The 17,843-nt window shown below is 40.0% G+C and overlaps 2 protein-coding genes across 16 annotated transcripts in view; one reads left to right on the top strand and one right to left on the bottom strand.

Annotated features, from left to right (window-relative positions):
• LOC132257209 (protein lap4) overlaps positions 1-16,683 on the top strand; it is a 58,941-nt gene extending 42,258 nt beyond the window's left edge. For 7 of the 15 annotated variants that reach the window (XM_059754029.1, XM_059754028.1, XM_059754027.1 and 4 more), the window contains 10 exons: positions 45-314; positions 378-530; positions 591-743; positions 4,407-6,026; positions 6,833-6,932; positions 7,247-7,412; positions 10,901-11,098; positions 12,115-12,259; positions 13,059-13,235; positions 14,927-16,683. In XM_059754029.1, the coding sequence (XP_059610012.1) occupies positions 45-314; positions 378-530; positions 591-743; positions 4,407-6,026; positions 6,833-6,932; positions 7,247-7,412; positions 10,901-11,098; positions 12,115-12,259; positions 13,059-13,235; positions 14,927-15,781 (3,837 nt within the window). In that variant the 3' untranslated portion in view covers positions 15,782-16,683. Of the gene's footprint in view, positions 1-44; positions 315-377; positions 531-590; positions 744-4,406; positions 6,027-6,832; positions 6,933-7,246; positions 7,413-9,747; positions 9,951-10,900; positions 11,099-12,114; positions 12,260-12,579; positions 12,807-13,058; positions 13,236-14,926 lie in introns of those variants that run through there. The other 8 variants (XM_059754025.1, XM_059754023.1, XM_059754038.1 and 5 more) reach the window with 8 other exon arrangements.
• Positions 7,459-9,719, bottom strand: LOC132257211 (SAM50-like protein CG7639). Its single transcript, XM_059754039.1, has 7 exons — positions 9,403-9,719; positions 9,236-9,274; positions 8,715-9,163; positions 8,342-8,649; positions 7,987-8,222; positions 7,802-7,925; positions 7,459-7,733 (listed from the first exon to the last, which is right to left on the bottom strand). Exons 1-7 carry the CDS (start codon positions 9,409-9,411, stop codon positions 7,582-7,584), a joined length of 1,317 nt encoding a protein of 438 aa, XP_059610022.1. The 5' UTR covers positions 9,412-9,719; the 3' UTR covers positions 7,459-7,581.
• Positions 16,684-17,843: the final 1,160 nt, after the last annotated feature.

The raw sequence follows: 17,843 nt of genomic DNA, 5'->3' as shown, positions 1-17,843 counted from the left end.
TTCCTTCCAAGACTTCTTCTCAATCTTTCTTCCTTGTTTTTTAGGTTGGAATGAGAATTCTGGAGGTCAATGGAATGTCTTTGCTGGGAGCTTCCCATCAAGAGGCCGTCGATTCACTGAGATCGGCCGGCAATGAACTCTACTTAATTGTCTGCAAGGGTTATGATAAGTCTGCGCTGATTCACGGCGCTGGAATGAACACGGGAAGACGTCTGGGCTCGAGGGCGTCAGAGACGGGATCGGAATTGAGTCAGAGTATCTCAAGTTTAGATCGTGAGGATGATGATTTGACATCACAACAGCAGAATCTTGTGGTGAGTTGAACAGAAGATTGAAATGTAATTGAATTTGTCATTGTGTTGTATTTTTTTCAAAAGGATTCTGAAGTGTTCACCGATACGATTGAGAAGATAAAGTCACTGCAAGTGGATGAGGTGGAGGAGAAGTCTCAACCACCCAATGAATTGGCTTTGGTGAATTCAACGCCGTCAGATTTGGTTCTTATGAAGGAGAAGAGCACACCTGAAAAGGTAAGAGTTTCATCTATTGAAGGAGATGTTGTTATTGATGTTTGTTGTGTGCTTTGGCAGGTGCTGGATATTGTAAGGGCTGCCGAGTCTCTGGCTCTTGGTGGGAATGCCGAGGTGCCGCCTGAAGTGCAAGTTGAGGCGCATCATGATGACAAGAAGCAGAAGACCACAACAATTGTCATGTCCAAGCATACACTTGATACACAACCACAGGTATGTTGATTTCTCTCCACTTCCTCAAGCTCTATTTTTGGCCATTCTGTGTGTCTCTCATTGCATCTCTTCTTTCCTACTCTGTCAACCACCCACTCTGTCTAAAATATCCCCCAAAAGGACAGGAAGAGTGCATGTGGTGATAAAAGACTCTCATGAGAGGAGTTCAAAGCCAAAAAAAAACACTCCATTCTGTGTTCCTAATTTCTGTGTTTATTTACTGTGAATAATTGCAATTCCTCCTCATCCTTTTGCACTTCCTTGTCTATCCCAAATTGTGTCTTATAACTTACTTAGTCACCCTGAGACTTCTTGCCAAATTTATGCATCACAAACCATTAAAAGAGAAAAAGCAGTGCAGTGTGTTTTATCTCTTGTTTCGTTTCTCTTAAATTGTGCATATATAGAAGCTTATATATACAATAAATGTGAGCTTCTCTACTTTCTATGATGAAATAATGCCGAAAATGTGCCTCTAAATTTTCTATATCTACATATTTTTTATGTTGGTTATTGTTTGCAGAAGAGGAAAGAGAAAAAAAAGAATTGTTTGCTGATTTTCTGTTTATTTTTAATGCCTTTTGTGCATTTCCATATTAATTACTTTTAAGTGTCTTTAATCTCTTATTTGAGTGTTTATCTTTTTCTTATGTACATTTATGTGTGTGTGTGTGTCTTTCTGTGAGTGTTGTGCTCTCTCTGGAGGTTTGTTAATCCATCTGTAATGCCATGTGAGAAGGAGATTAATTGAGTATTGTTGTACTTGTTGACTTTTTGTAGCGAAATCGTTGCCGTTTATCAACAACTTTTAGAGTTTAAGCTAATTTCAATGGTTATAATTAATTGAGAGATAGTGTTTTAGGCATAAAATGTCCAAATGAATAGTTATATAAATTATCGGATATATATATTTCTTTTTTTATTTAGGCAATTCTTTTTGCTAGGCTATTAGATTGATGAATTGGTAAAAGAAAAAAAAGTTGTAAGCATGTGATTTTATTTGTTAAACAACTCCTGAAATGTGAAATCTTGCCGCATGCGACGTTTCTTCTTGAACCTTTTTGATAGTGTCTTTGCGAAAAGAGAATTGTTATATAGTTCTGCAGTGAATCGATGTAGTGAATATTAATTAAAATATATTTGTCGTGCTCGCCTATTCCTGATAATAATAATAATAATAATGATGCATTTGAAAGGAAACTGATGTGTTTGGTCAAGAATTTTGTAATGAATCTTGGTATATTTAGTAAAAGAGAGAGAAATAGAAAATTGTCCGTAATTATTAGTGATGATGATGATGAAAAAAACTAAAATTGCAAATATTTTTCTATTCTGCCGTTCCAGACATCGGCCAAAAATCGTCCCTAACTAATGGTAACAGTTTACAAGACTGAACTAATTAATTTATTTGTAGTGAAAGGTGGAAAAATTTACTTTAGTCAATATAATCTTTTAGTTTAAGAGATGAAAATTTTGAAAGAGTTATTTTTTCCCTTTACTATCTCACTCACTCTTCCTTTTTACTAACTAATTCGTAATACTCAAATTTTGTAGGTAGATTTAATTACAAACCATCTTTCTGTTAAGTCCAAACATTGAATTTTATCATCCCTTTGATTGAGTTTCTCCAAATCGTATGAATAACTGCCATTTTTTGTGTGCATCAAACGTACAAGTTTTACAACAAAAAGAAGAAAAAAAGAACAGAGAAAAAAAATGATACAAAAATACACATTTCAATCAATCAATGGAAATAATAATAACTGAAGAAACAATCTCTTATCAATCTCTATCCCGCCCTTGAAATGATAATAAGAAAAATAGAAGAAGAAAAAGAAAAAAAATAATAGTGACAGAGAGAAAATTGATTATTTTGAGAATTTAAGAGAAAAAAAGAACTTTGTGTAAGATGTAAAATGTAGATTCTTTTTGTTCCCTCTCTAATGACTGTATTAAATGTGTAAAAAACTACATGAAAAAAAAACCAATTCCTTGGACCAAAAAATAAATGTGTAAGAAATTGAGAGGATTTAACTGAGAAACAGTCACAAGAAACAAAGAAGTGCGTAGAAGAAGTGTTATATTTTTCTCATATATTGATGTCTCAAATCCCCAAAAAAAAGAAAAAAATACTGTCCCAATGTTTCTCCTTTTCTCTGTGAAATGTATTGAACAAAATGATAAAGAAATCAATTTTAACATAAGATGTTAACCAAAAACCAGCACAAAATGAAAATGATAAATCACACACTGGTCCATATTTTATCGGAAAAAGAGTATCTCTGTTGTACAAACTTCTCTGAAGTGTTTAGTGTTGAGTGTTGTAACATTCTTAAGAGTGGACAATTGACGGTGAAGAGTGTTAAAAAGAAAAAAAAAGAGAAAATTCAATCAGTTTTCTTTTCTATCTTGTGTTTCTTCCTTCATAAACGAACAAGATTTTCGGATTTTTATTTGGAGTTTATTTTTTTTTGGAATGGACTAGAAATTAGTCTTTCTGAAAGGGTTTTGAGAGGAATTTCATTTGTCGAAAAGTAGATAAAAACTGGTAACAGGATATGAAATGAACAGAAATTGGAAAAATTGATGTTTCCTAACATTGTGTATAATTGTAATGTAATTGTTAAACACTGAAAGAGAGGAAGAGGAAGGAAAGTTTGTGGAGAGTAATTTAAGGATTAAAAATTGAGAGAGAGAGAGGAATTCCAATGGTTTCCCCGAGAGAACAAATAATAATTGAAATTAGTTATTCTATTGTTATCATTCTCCGTGAACAAAAGAAGCAGAAAAAAAGGATCAGAAGATTTGAGAGGTGTATATAGTTTTTAAAGCAATTCGTTGTCCTTTAGTGAGGTTTTTAATAGAAGTGACAGAAAAAGAGAAAGGAAAGAACATCTTTGAGATTACTTTATTGAACAGTTAACTTGTAATTTTTGCAAGAAAGGCAAAAAGAGAAAAAATAATTTTTGTCTGAGTTTTAGTGGATTTTTTAGCTAGTCCTGTGGCGGAAGAGGATTTTATTATCTCCCATTTCATTTATGGAGGAATAACATGACGAGATCGTGAAATATATTTATAAAAGAAAAAATATTTTTAAAGAATTACCAAAAAAAAAGGCAATTTTATTTATCTTAATTTCCAATTTGTTATGATTTTTCTGTTAAGAGAGCGAGAGAGAGAGAAGTTTTAGATCGCTTAAATGTTTTCTGTGAAAAGATTTAGAAGAGAGTCAGAAAACGAAAATTATTTGTGAGTATAAAAATATCAGAAAATGATGCTTTTGTTGAAGGAATTCTGTTGAAAGTTGTTAATTTTCTTGCTTCGTCTGTTTTTTTTTTATTTCAATGTTTAAGTTTTATATAATGAAGACTATTTTTGTGTGTCCTTTATAATTTTCTGCTAATGCTTCTTTCATCCTCATTAGATATATATTTTTTTGTCTCAATTGGCCCATCATCAATCTCATCCCAAAAGTGTTTCATGAATAATAAGCAGTCAAAAAAAAATGTGCTGAAAAGTTGGTGGCAAAAAAATTGGATCTGGGATCATCTGTGTGTTAATTTCATCATGTTTGTAGAGACTGACTGAAGTGTGAGTGCGTTTGGGGGTGAATTAATGCCATGATCTTTTTCTCTTCCGATTCTCTCTGCGCGTGGCGAGCAGATCGAGGGACAGAGAGGCGGTCAGCAGAGGCAATTGGCCAAGGGTGAGGGTTCAGGAAGGCCCAGAACACCTTCTGTTTCAGATGCCAGCGAAGCGGGAAGTCTGCCCAGAGCGAAGCGGGTGGAGAAGACGCCTCCGGTGCCTGTGAGGAGGAGGGAATCCGTGGAGGCGACACTCGATGATGTGTCAGATGAGAGTGAGGAGGAGAACAGGATGTATGAGAAGCCCCTGCCGGCGGAGCCAAAGAGGCAATTCAGGCCGACAGTTGTGGAGGTGAAAACTGAAGTGCCGCCCACGAAGAAGCCAGAGAAGAGTGAGAAAGCAGTGCATCGAGGTGAATCGGATCGCAGCTCTGTGAGTTCCTACAAGAGTGACAATCACAGGAAGTCCGTGAGTTTCGATTTGAGTGAGAATAGCAGCGAAGAAGCCCCAGAAACGCCGGTACTTCATCGTCCGTACACACCCAAACCGGATCCCAGCAAATATGTGGAATCAGATGAGAATATCTTCAGCTATGAGAGCGATGAAGTGGCCAGAGTGGAGGAGAGATACGCTGATAAGCCTAAGAGAAGAGGCATTCTTCGGTCACCGAGTCCGCGAGTTGAATCGCCAAGAGCGACACTCAGGCGGGAACCCATTCCGGACACTGTGGAAGAGCCAGCTGAGGAGGAGCTCGAGAGGGAGAATCCCTTCCGGAAGGAGGCTCTGTCGGCTCAGCGGTATTCAGACAAGTACAAGGAGTATTCCAAGATCCCGCGAGGCGGTGAATCTGGATCGGATAGCGAAGAGGGACGAAAGAATCGCCCAATTTCCGCTTACGGTTATGATCACGACTATGCCTGGACGTTCAGGCACATCCACAAGGGCTTTGAGGAGATCTCCCAGTCGAATGAGAACCTCAGTCAGCCGTCAATGATTCCCATCAAGAAGCCAATTCTGTACAAGTCAACTTCCACTCTGCCCGATCGTCCGCGTGGAAAGCCTCCGGTGCCGCCGAAGCCGCCGGTGAATGTGAAGCAAGCGGATCTGGTGCAGAATGACGCTCTGAATCGGATATCGATGGAACAGGGTGACTTTGTGGAGTTCCAGCACGATGCCGCGACGAATGCCATCAGAGAGATTCCGCGACCATTCAGTCCGGACTATTCGCCGCTGCCGCCAGTGCCGGAGGCGAAGAAAGTGCCGTACAACAGAGTGAGGAGCGTGGAGAGACCAACTGTGCGTCCTCCGCCGCCACCAGTCAAGTCACCTCTTCAGTACGAAGTCATTCCGGCGAAGTATGACGTTCTGCCGTCACCCAAGACGCCCGAACTCGTGCATGAGAACTGCAAGGACAACATCCTGGTGACGGAGGAGGTGCACAGGAGCATTCTGCTGGGGGAGAATGAGGTGCGCAAGGCGCTGCAAGAGGAGGTGGATGATGCCAACAACAATCGATCGCTGCCAAATCCCTTCCTCAGCGACTCAGATTCCGACATCACGGCCATTTCGGCGGCGGACGCTCTGCCGCCCAGCATCTTTCCGCCACCTCAGATTCTGCCGGTGCACTATTCCCACCTGCCGATGCCCCAGCAGCCGGGCTACTACGTGCCCTATCCGCCGCCGGGCGGGCAGTTCCTGGTGAGTGGCGCCAATCAGCCGTATCAGGCGGGATTCGGTGGTGGTTACAGCTACCCGTCGGCCCAGGCGGTGTTCGGGATGCCGCAGTGGGCACCGCAGCCTTACCAGCAATTCCCCGGACAGGGCAACCTCACCCCCTTGCGTGTCACCTCACCGCCACCTAACAATTTCACCCCATCTCAGAACAGTCCCAATCAGAGCGTCGGCAAGCAGACACAAGTCTAGCTTTCTTTCAGTGTTCCCGGGCACATTCCGCTCTGTCCATTGCGCACGAGTGGAAAAGCCTGCCCGCAAAATCGAGAGTATTCTTAGTCACTTAGTGTTTTTTAGAGAACTTAAGCCAGATTTATTCATCCAGCAAACAATTTTTAGCCATAGTATTTTTTCTACGCAAACATCATCTCTCAGTTTTATTACTATTTTTCCTATAAATCAAATTTAATATATATATTTTAACGCACGGCACATTTTTCGTTTTGCAACTTACAAAATTTAAAATATATTAAGTTACTATAATTCAATGTCTTCTGGACACTTTTTAATGCACATTTGATTTCTCGTCTTTGTCCCCCTTTTATTTACTAATATTTACTTTTCCTTTATTTTTTTCTCTTTAACAATGAAAAAATATTTGTGAGAAATAAACGAAAATATTTATAAGACACCAGAAAATGCAGTGAATTTATTTTGTGGCGTCCTATAAATGTTTTTTTCACTTCTTTTCAGTTCATTTTCATTTTCTTTCTATTTCTTTTCCGTCAAATATTTGTTGCACTGTTTTTGTTGAATTCATGCATTTTCCGTAGTCACCACCGGCATCGGCAAAGACACCCAAAACCGTGTCCGACAAGAAGAGATTCTTTGAGAATGCCATGGAAGATCAGCACAAGACTGCGTCCAAGACAGGTACGATTTTGGCGTCTCTTAAGCTAAGAGAAAAGGGGAAGATGGCATGGCTAAAATGTGTAAGACATTTTTAAGAGACTTCTCATGCGTTTTAAGAGAATCTTGTAGGAATCTTCTAAGAAATTGTCGTATTGGAATTGACAAATTAAAGCTAAAAACAGCTTTTGAAGTGAAAAAACTGGAGAAATAAGTGATATTTTGTCAAATATTGCTTTTTTCTTGATTTTCTCACCCTTTTTAATAATTTTTAGCCACAAAATCTCCCCCAAATTGATTAAGAGATGATTATTCAACTGCTATTTCACTCCCTGCAGACAAAGTCTTCTCGTTCTTGTCCAAAGACGAAGTGGAGAAGCTGAAGCAGGAGGAGGAGCGGAAAATCGCCACGATGGGTCATGAGAAGCCCAAATTGAGTGAATCCGACGATTTAGACGATAATTTCGACGACGATGAGGACGCCTACAATTCCAGGTGTAGCAGGTAAACTAAGCTAAATCGCCTTTTCTCTCCCTTTCAGCAATATTTTTATGAGTGAAATCCACATTTTTTATGGAACTTTACGAAAGCTTCATTTGCAACATTCCTCTAACAAAAAGACACTTTTTAACAATGTTTTTCGCTGAGCTTTCATCTCTCTCTCTTTACAAATTCAGATAAAGTCCAGTCCAAGGCAGAATTGAACGTCTTTAGCCACATTGTCGCCCTTCTGGGTGTGAATTGGTCGTGTGAAATTGAGCTCGATTCTCGCAAATTGGGCGAGAGCCACAGCCAAACCAATTCCAGCAGCACTTCTCATTGTGTCTGCAAAGGCAAAAAGAGCGAGAATAGATCAGAATTTTCTCAATTTAGTGATGAAACTAAGAAGTTACCTAAATTAGAGTCCACATTGCCACAGTTGAAGAATAAATGCGTCCTAAAGAAGCGGGCAAACTTGTAAAAGTAGCTACTGTAAGGCAATGGAGCCCAGATATGAAGTCCAGTTGCCCAAAACATCTGAAAAGATCAATTTCTCATACAGTTTCTGTCCTTGAAAGACTTTTTGAGTGCTTCTTACGTGTGTTCCTGGAGAGTGTCCCTCAATTTGTGGCCCCACGCCGCCAAATTCAAAGCCTCTCAGTGAATATGGGCCACCCATGGTGAAGAGACTGTTGATTGGGATGGGCTTTTCGGGGCTGAGCTCTCTCAGGAATCCACCGCGGGCTGTCATTTGCAGTGACATGTTCCAGAAGAGAGGCAAATTCCGCTCCAAGTGTGACGTTATCGACATGTAGTGGATATCGCCGACTTTTCCTGCAATCGATAGCAAATTAATTGCACTCGTTGAGCTGTGTCATTAGTTATTTAGCACGTTGACTTCGAAAGTCACTCTTCCATGGCAAATTGTTGTTCTAATTGTGTTAAAAACTCACGGAAGACGCTGCTCTCCAGTGTTGTCCACAACATTGTTCCGCTGCGGGGAAAGATTCGATCCTGGCGATCGTCGTACTTCATGATGTAGCGCACAATTGATGCCAGGCGTGGTCCGAAGTGTTGCCGGACGAAGAGAGGCACTTGGCGATTGATGCCCGCGAGTTCGCGGAAGGAGAGCTCATACTGCAGTGTGTGCTGAAGGTGGTTTGACGTGTTAAATACTAGATTCAGAGTGCCGCCAGCTTGATGATTTGTGTAGGAGTTGTTGTGGTTCTTCGAGGTGTTGTCGAATAAATGCAAAAATGTCCTGTAAAGAATCGAAGAGATCTTCAAATGTGAAGACAAGACTTTCCGAGAGACACAACAACTCACTGTGGTCGATACTTTCCGATGAGCTTGCGGTGGAGAAAAGGTTTGGTCAGCTTCACATTGAAGCCCAAATTGCGACGACTCTGATCGCTGTTGCTGTACGCATACTCGAAGCTCAGACTCTCGCCTCTTCCGGCAAGATTGGGCAGGAGAATCTCTGCCTTGGACACCATTTCGTACTGATTCATCTCCGTGGACACATTTCCCTTTATCCGGCGACTCTCCACGCCATAGAAGTCCACCACGTAGCCGTACTTTGTGCCCGGCGTTACGTCAATCTTCGCCCTGATCTCCCGGAAGGCCCCCATTGAGAGCAGAAGCTCTCTCACTTCTCTCACCTTCTCCACCAAGTCCCGGACGTTTGTGATGTCATAGCACTCCTTCAGGGTGTTGTGCACATAGTCATCCTTCGTCCTCTCCAAGCCATTTATCGTGACTTTCGAGACGTAAGCCTGAAAGTGGGGCAAATTCTCAATAAATGGCTGTGAAACTCCCGGAATGAGGTTATGTTGACAGATACTCACTTTGTAACTTCCCAATCTCTCGCGCAATCCCTCGCCTCTCTGTCAGAGGAAAGAAAAATCACACGAAGAGCCATTAATTAGCATAAAGTACTCCATTAGAGTGCAGAGGCACGAGAAACAAATAAAAGAAGGTGAAGAAAGGTAGCACCCAAAGTTACGCAACTTACAGAAGTCATTTCAACTGGTAATCTCCACTAAAATGCGATGTTTTCGATAAAATTTAACAATACTTTACAATAGGTATTATTTACAAGTGTGATAAAGCTGCTTTCTCATGTACTATTTCGTGAATTTCACCGGAAAATCACACTAAAACACCCATTTTCACCCTAGCAAAATGCTAAACACTCACCATGACTTCACTCACTGGCATGCACGTGACCTTGCAGGCGTGCCAGTGTGACTGACAAGCGAAGCTTTCGTGAAAGTTTTTTGTGTGGATTTTTGAATGTGTGAAAGTTCGTTACAAGAGTGCTTCTCAAACATTTCCATCCTTATTAATTCTTATGCAGGAATCCTCTTGCTGAAATTGATGCAGTATTTAGGAAATAGTATTGCTGACTTCTAAGATATTTACAGAGCTTATTTTTTCTGCTTTTTTTGTGAATATATTTCAATTAATAAGGAAATATTTTTTCGCTGCTGTGTAAAAATTGAGAGTTTTAATGCAAATTAAAAGAGTTTGGTAGGATTTGCTACTGTTTTCTTGTGTTTTTCTTTTTGCTATCTGGTCTTCCTTCACTGCATAATTCCTCTTCATTTTACATTTAACCACTTTGTCATGCTTGGTTGAGGGTTTCTTAAAAATAAGCACACGACTTCGACGTGAGCTGAGAACTGGAGAAATGGTCATCTAGACTCTTTCCAACTCAGCTCCGGAGAGTTGGAGTGTACCTTGGAGAACATTCTTCAAACAAGAGCACGAAAACCTCCTGTATTCCCATCTCTTTATTCATGCAATTATCTTTTAACTGCTATTTGTGTTGGCTTTCCAACTGGTTGTGTGAACGAACGGGCTTTTTTTTCCCCACCCTCGTCTTTCGATGGTGAAAATTTTGCAATATTATTAAATAATATTCCACCCCTGACCAAAAACCCGCCTGTTTAATTAACTGTGTGTGTGTGAGTGTCCGAGAAGGGGTTGAAATAATTTATGAGGCGAAACATGAACAATTTATGCACTCAATCATGTTTATTGCCATTTTGCCGCTGGGCTCTTCTTGCCTGGGATTGCACGCAGAAACAATAATAAAATGGGGGGAATTAAAATCCCAACCAAAATTTATTATTGTTCACTCGGTAAATTATCCAAATGCAGCTTCTCGCGCGCGTCCAAAATGTGGGACAAACTATTTTGCACGCTGTTGTGACAAATGGAGTGAAGTTGAAGTTTTCCCAGAGAGTGACTTTTTTAACAGTTTATTTTTATAATTATAATTGGAATTTGTGCACAATTCATGAGGTGTGGATTCATTTGGGGAAATGCACGATAAATGAATTCATTCAAATATATATAGACAGAGGTAAAATGAGGGTGTTTTGGACTTATAATCTTATCGTTTTAGGAATTAATGTGTGAATGCGATATTTTTCCGAATTCCCGTGAATCTGTTTTGTTGTCTGATTGCTAAATATCTGTCTCTGTATGTCGTGTGGCTCATCCAGTTCACCATCGCAACCATCATCCCTCACATTTGTCGCCACCGCATCCTCACCGTCCCCCGAAGCACCCAAGACGCCCCAGAGTCGCATCCCCGTGCGCACGGCCAACGCGGAGAAGCGGACGCGCGACGCTGGCCAGCCGGCCAGTCAGCGGCCAATTGACGAAGCCCAACTGAGCCCGGCGGAATTAAAAGCTCTGAGGTAAGGCCAACACGTCTTTTGCCCCCCATTTTTTCATTCGGGGCGCCACGAGGCGAAGGGGGAAATTGATTTTCCGCCAAATCCCCCTCAAACATCTCCACGGAGACCACAAAGAGTGGCAGATCTTCCGGAGGGGAGGATGGATGGATTAGGTGAGGTTTCGGGGGGATTAAGTTGTCGGTATGAGGAGATATTATCCCAACGATGCTGAGGAAATCTTGAGCGGGGAAAAAAATGACCATTTCTAATCACGTTAATTAATGCAGATGAATGATTAAAGTAATTAAGACGGACTTTGCTTGTACAAAATTATCAAAAGCATGTCAAAGTATCGCTTTAATGACATAAAAATTGCGTTTCACAGTTGTGGTTTTTTTTTCAACACCAAATAATTTGGATTGAAGAAAAATACTGAATAGTCTTCTTGTGATAAAATTGGAGGAAATTGAATCAATTGAATTTCAAATCTCTGAATATTTGCTTCGCCAGGATAAAGGAAGATCGATTTAACGGAGTGAAAGAGCTTTCAGTATTACAGCCATGACGCTCATAAATACGAAGAGAAGTGTGTTTATTTTCAAAACTATCTGGAAAATGCTGTTTATTTTCATGAAGCATCATGATGAAGTGCATGTGAACTCTCCTTTTGTATCCCGTTGAATGTTTACAGCGAAGCAAACAATGCAGTAGTGGCCACTGAAGCTTTATGTTTGTTTGCCTACTCCGCGAAATTAGCCCGTGTTTTGGCATCCCGAATGAATTCTCCGGGATATTTCACGCGTGCAAATTCCCAAGGGTTAAATTTTGTTGGTGCGAAGGGCAAATCTGTAATTGAAATCACTGTTCTTATACTGGAATTGCTGAGCTTGCGTGGAACAGAAGTGTCCTAATTGCTCCTTAAGGGCGCGCTTGGACAGTGAAATTGGTTGGGATTAATGTGATTTTCAGCTGTGGTGGTGAAGATTATATGCAAAAGAATGTTTTCTGTATTTTCTCTGCTGTGTGGCAAAATGCAGGGCGGAGAGGAAGCGCGAGTGGCGCCAGGCGAGACTGAAATCCCTGGAGCAGAGTGCAGAGCAGATTCAGAGCATAATTCAAGCTCAAAATGCTGTGAATGAATCAAATTTGCAGCAGCGTCAGGACAGAGGCGGTAAAAATGAGGTAAGTGGGAATTTTTTGGCCTTGCCACACAGTGCAAATTAATTTATTTGCCCTAGCAAAAATAATTCCCATGAGAAACTCAGTATTAACTCAGAATAATCTCCAATTAATTTGTCGCTTGATTTAATTCTATTTTATACCATTTAATCATGACATGAGAGGTGATTTTTTCTCGGGGTATTTTTTTTTCTTCCTAAACTAATCGCATTTTTAATGTTGGGGTGAATCAATATATTGTGATGAATATAAATATATATTTGTTGTCTTGTCTCTGTACTTTATTTTATTACTGTAATTGTGTCTGTATGTGGATTTTTCAGCTGGGGGAATATTTTGGAGATAAAGCGACGCATTGTGTGATGAATAAATTTGTAATTGGATCATTTATATATTTTTTGGGGGAGATTTTCTGGGAGAAGGTTGAACAAATTAATATACATTATTTGCTATGTCGTCTAATAATTGTGCATAGAGAGATACTGAAGAAATATCATTGATTTCCTATAATCAGCCATTGAGGACGTTTTAATTGGACACTTATCAGCATTTTAATTCAAACGAGAAGTCACAAAATTATATCCAATTAAAGCATTCTCTCACAAACTGACTGAAATTCATCTGTCTCTATTATTTAACTCCTATATTTTATTGATCATTCCTTCTGATATTTTTCTTCTCTTTATTTCTTTTTTTTTCTCTTCCCAATAACCAAAACATAAAACCTGAAAAAAACACACTGAATTGACAAACCAAACCAAAAAAAAAATGTTCAAAATTGCGCCAAATTCTCTGTCGACAGTCTTTAGTATTTCCTCGTATTGCTGTCAAGTCGCGTCCTGGTGCTTTGGTCGTCCGCGAAAAGGAAAAAGTTCTCGATGAGAAGATAACACGGCGTACAGAAGAAGTTGCTTGTCCAATTACTGGGGAACCACAAATCAGAACTATTGAATATATTGAGAAGCTCATCGAAACTGAGGTTAGAAACACATTGAAGCTTCCTTTTTTTTATTATCTCTTGTTACTGTTTTCTTTATTACTTTTAGAAGTGAGAAAACTTTTAAATTTGCTCCTCTTCTCTGATAAACTCTCTCTTTGTGTGTTTTTTTTGCCAATACTTTTTGTACAGAAGTTTCTCTCTGAAAGAGAGAAGAAAAAAAAAGATTCACAGAGGAAAATTACCTTCTTGAGCAGTTAAGGTTTTCTTTTTCATTCTACCTTTAGCGAAAAGCTAAGAGTTTGGTTAAAGACTTTTTTTTGTGTGTAATTATTTGGAAGAAATGGTTTTTTTCCACCTGAAAATCACTGCTCTTGATCGTGATTTTCTCTCTGCAAATGTGTGTGATTCTTTCGGAAAGTGAGAAGGAGATGAAAGTTTTGTGAGAAAATTGGGAAACTCATGTGATGCACAAATGACAAAGTGAGAAAATGCAATTTGACTTAATAGAATTTGAGTTTGGAGAGACAGAAAATTTTATCCTTCCTCCAGAGAGAATGTCTGTCAGTTGTGCAAAAGGTCTTAATTTTCTGCACAAAGTTTTCCTCTCTTTCTGGCACAATCACAAGTGTCTGGTTCTCTTGCAAAGTTCACACACAACAATTTCTATTGCTGTAAATAGCAAAAATGATTTAGTACATACAATAATAAACATGCTGTGCATCCAAAATGCTCCTGCTTTTGTGTGTTATTTTGCGCAAAAGAAGGGTTGGAATGGAAGAAGAGCAAAACTATATATATAGAAAACGATGAAGAGAGAGTTATTCCACTCAATAAAACTCTTAGAGAATCTTCGATAGAGTCAAATTTAGCTGCATTTCTTTTTATGTCAATAAAAATAGAGAGGAATAAAAGAGAGAGAAAATTCTTCAGAGATTTTAACCTAAAATTTATATACACAGAATGAAGAAAAAATTGTAAAGGAGAGGAGAAAAAAAAACTTCTCCAATATTGTATAGTTGGTGAACGAAGAAGAAGAAGAAAATACAATTGCGATAACGTGCACAAAATGGAGAAATGCAATTTAGTACAAAAGCGCACGATAGAAAATTTTTTTGCCCTCTTATCTTGTAGAATATTTTTCACTCTTCACGACTTCTTGTTTTTTTTTTCTTTCCTCCACACGCTAAACTATATATGTACATATATACATATGGAAAATTGCTGTACATTGAAAATTCCTCAAGTTTCTCAACTTCTTTCTCTCACTTTTTCCCCATGTGTGCAACTTCTTGTTATGGGTTGGAAATTCAATGGATGGAATGTGACTATTGTGCAAATGGTTCTTTCAGTTATATTTGGTGAATTGGCTTTTAATACTCTTCTATATATTCTTTCTCTCTCTTTCTGTGTATTATTTAGTGAGGCAGAAATGTTTGAGGGGCGATCAAGTGAGCAAATTGAAGATTTTGATCAAGTTGAAAGGCATTCAATTTCACTCACTTTATCGCCCTTTGCATGATAAATCACACTTTAGTCATCGCACATCGTTTTGTGCATGCATCAGAATGTGTTTGTTGTGACCATTGGCAGAAACGGTTGGCTTTTCATAGGCATGGACAATGTTGTAGATCTGGCTGTGGAAGCGCACTAGAGGGCAGAGTAAAGTGAATGTTGTGCCACACAACTGTCTGGTGTGGAGAATCCACTGACTTTCTCTGACCAATTCGTAGGTGGAAACGTGTCAGGAGAAGATAATCTCGATAGAACTGCAGGATCCGTCGCGCACGCCGGCTGCGACGCCGTCAGATGAGGAGAATCCCTCCATTGTCACCGTCCAGTGTCGGTCTGAGGGCGCCACGGGGCCGCTGGAGTTCATTGTGCGGCCAGGGGTGGACGCCACAGATGCCAGAATGCAGTATGCGCCCATGCAGACGATTGTGGAGGTGGTGAATCCGATCCTTGGCGGTGGCGGAGCGGCAAACACCATCACGGTGGGCAGATCGAGTGATGATTACTATCCGTCCTTGGACGAGGAGACGGCGGAGTTCGAGGCGAACGAGCGATATGAGCTCAGTCTCAATGATAAGATGAAGAATGTTCTGCAGGAGTTGCTGGAGAATGAGAAGGTGAAGCTCAATCGATCCAGGAGCATGACTGAGAGTGACAATGAGGACCAGGATGAGGATGATGATGACGATGAGTCCGAGGGTGCTGAGTATGATTGCGTCTTCAGTGATCATCAGGGCAATTCACACTTTGGCAATGGCTTTCCCGCCACTCTGCACGAGGAGGACGAGGAGAATGCCAATGATGAGATTGAGGAGTGTCAGGTGATCAGCAATCCCAACGCCCAAGACGACGAGGAAGCCACGCAGGAAGCGCGCCAGGAGACAGCCGATGAGGAGCTGAAGGAGCGTCTGATGTCGCAGCTCAATGTGGACAATGCTGTTGCCGAGGAGGCGATGGTGGAGGAGGACGAGATTGTGGCGAATGTCCAGGACACGGGCCTTCCAGCAGCGGTAAATTCAAGTACAAATTCCAGCAAGAGCCGCAAGAAGCGGAAAAACAAGAACAAGAAGAAATAGAGAGCTTCTCTAATCCCATCATATAACCAACCTCAGCGAGGTTTTCGGTGCGTTTCTTCGTTCGACTAATGAGATAATAAAATAATTAGTGTAACAAAAATAAATCCATAATCATGCAGCTAATTGAGGAAAGTGGATGGAAAAATCATGCAAATGACCCACTAATGAGCACAATTAAGTGATCATTTGCCTAAAGAGACATGATGACATGTGCAAGAATGCGCGGTAGATGGAATAATAATGAAATAGATTTACACACTTAATGCTAGAAATCATGCAATTTCTCACTAATTTATAAGTTTGTCTCCTTTATTAGTGAGATTCAAGATACAGAGATATTTTATTTTAGTAGATTTTTAAGCTCATCGTCTCTTTTTTTCTCTTCTCTTTTTCTTTGTCTCTTCCAGCGTGTAGTTTTCACATCACGAGTGGGTTCAATGATTCCGATAGCCAAAAGAAAGGTCTAATTTAAGATAATAGCGCCTAAAATGGACCACTTTTTCCAACACACCAATTCTGGACGAAATCATGCGGAAAAGTAAGACAATTTCACCCTCAAGTCCACTAATCCTCAACTCGATTTTATCCCTTCCATTGCTCTCCAATTAAATTAATAATGGTCAGAGAGGGGGATGAGCGCAAAGCAGGAGAAGAAAGCATTTCGGTGCTTTTGGGTAAAAATTGTGTGTATTGCGCGCATTAAGACTCTCTCTCTCCTCAGTTCATCCCTCTGGACTCCCGTCCTGTTTTTTTTTTCTTTCCCTCACATCCTAATGGCAATTTAATTCTCCGCAATAGGAATTAATTTAATTAATTTTCCATCTATACTCTCTTTTTATTTGTAACACCGTGAGATAGAATTTACGAGGATAATACCTTGCATAGGACTAAAAAAAAAAGAAGTGCAGAGATAACTGAGTATATAAGAAAATTAAATGGTAATTCGTAGAAATTGTATTAAGATTTAGTGTACTGACGTGAATTACGTGGTAGATATACAAGAAAGAAGAAATAGGAGAAAATATAATGTATTAACTATTAGTATTCCATATCAAAATGGTGTCTTTTTCCACTCTCAACGCGAGTGACGATCAAATTCAGCACAAAATTGGCGACAAAGCGCTCTCACAATGCTGGGCAAAATGCATGGAATTCCTGGAGAGCAGCGGATGGTGCAATGGACGATTTATGGTGTTGGTTTTCGCTGTAATTAAACCCGCTCAACTCAATATTGTGTACACTCTTGGGCGTGCAATGGTGCTCAATGTAATCGATTGCATAGCATCGCGGCCCCCAATGATGAAGTGCCGCCTTTTGCCCCTCCAGCAACGCTTGCGACACTATATATGCAGTTTAATTAACAAACACTATTTCTTTGCACTCTCATTTCGTCCTCCAAGACATCTTCATTCGCCGAGAGCGATGTAATTAAAAAGTTTATTTCCTCTGTCACACACACACTTGCCAGATTACACGGATTTTTTTCCTCCACAATCTCCGTCAATTTGGCGAACGTGGGAAAGAAGCTGTGCGCTGACAAAGAGCAGGAAGACAATTGGCTCTTTATACCGAGGAAGATTTCAGTGTCATTATATCTAGTTAGGGTTTTATCGTGTAAGAAGAGGAATTAATGCATCTTCCTTATGTGAGTCCTTTTACAAATTTAATCAAAATTGCACTTCTGAAACACTTAAAATGTCTTCCTCAATTATTTACACTCAAATCATGTGTGTTTTCCCACTTTGAATCGATATGGAAACATTTTCAATTTGAAGTTATGCAACAACAGCTTTGAAAGTTTTCCCAACGGTATGCGCACTTCATTGGAACTTTGTGTGCGCTGAGCTTTTAATTAAGCTCTTCCTCTCTTTGTAATGACTTTTCACTTTGTCGCTGCTGTGTCGAAATAAAATATTTCCCACCCCTCAGTTTCGGGGTGGATTTTATGACTTGTTCAGCACTTGTTGATTGGCACTGTGAACACGAGCTTTCAGGGACATCCTGTATATTTGGGGGAGTGTGAAGTGTGGATTCTTAAGAGATTTCGGAAGGAGAAGAACAG

This window comes from Phlebotomus argentipes, unplaced genomic scaffold (genome assembly GCF_947086385.1).
Source record: "Phlebotomus argentipes unplaced genomic scaffold, Phlebotomus argentipes genome assembly contig_42, whole genome shotgun sequence".
Taxonomy (NCBI): Eukaryota; Metazoa; Arthropoda; class Insecta; order Diptera; family Psychodidae; genus Phlebotomus; species Phlebotomus argentipes.
The sequence above is the reverse complement of the archived record's forward strand: the minus strand, read 5'-3'. Positions and strand labels throughout refer to the sequence as shown.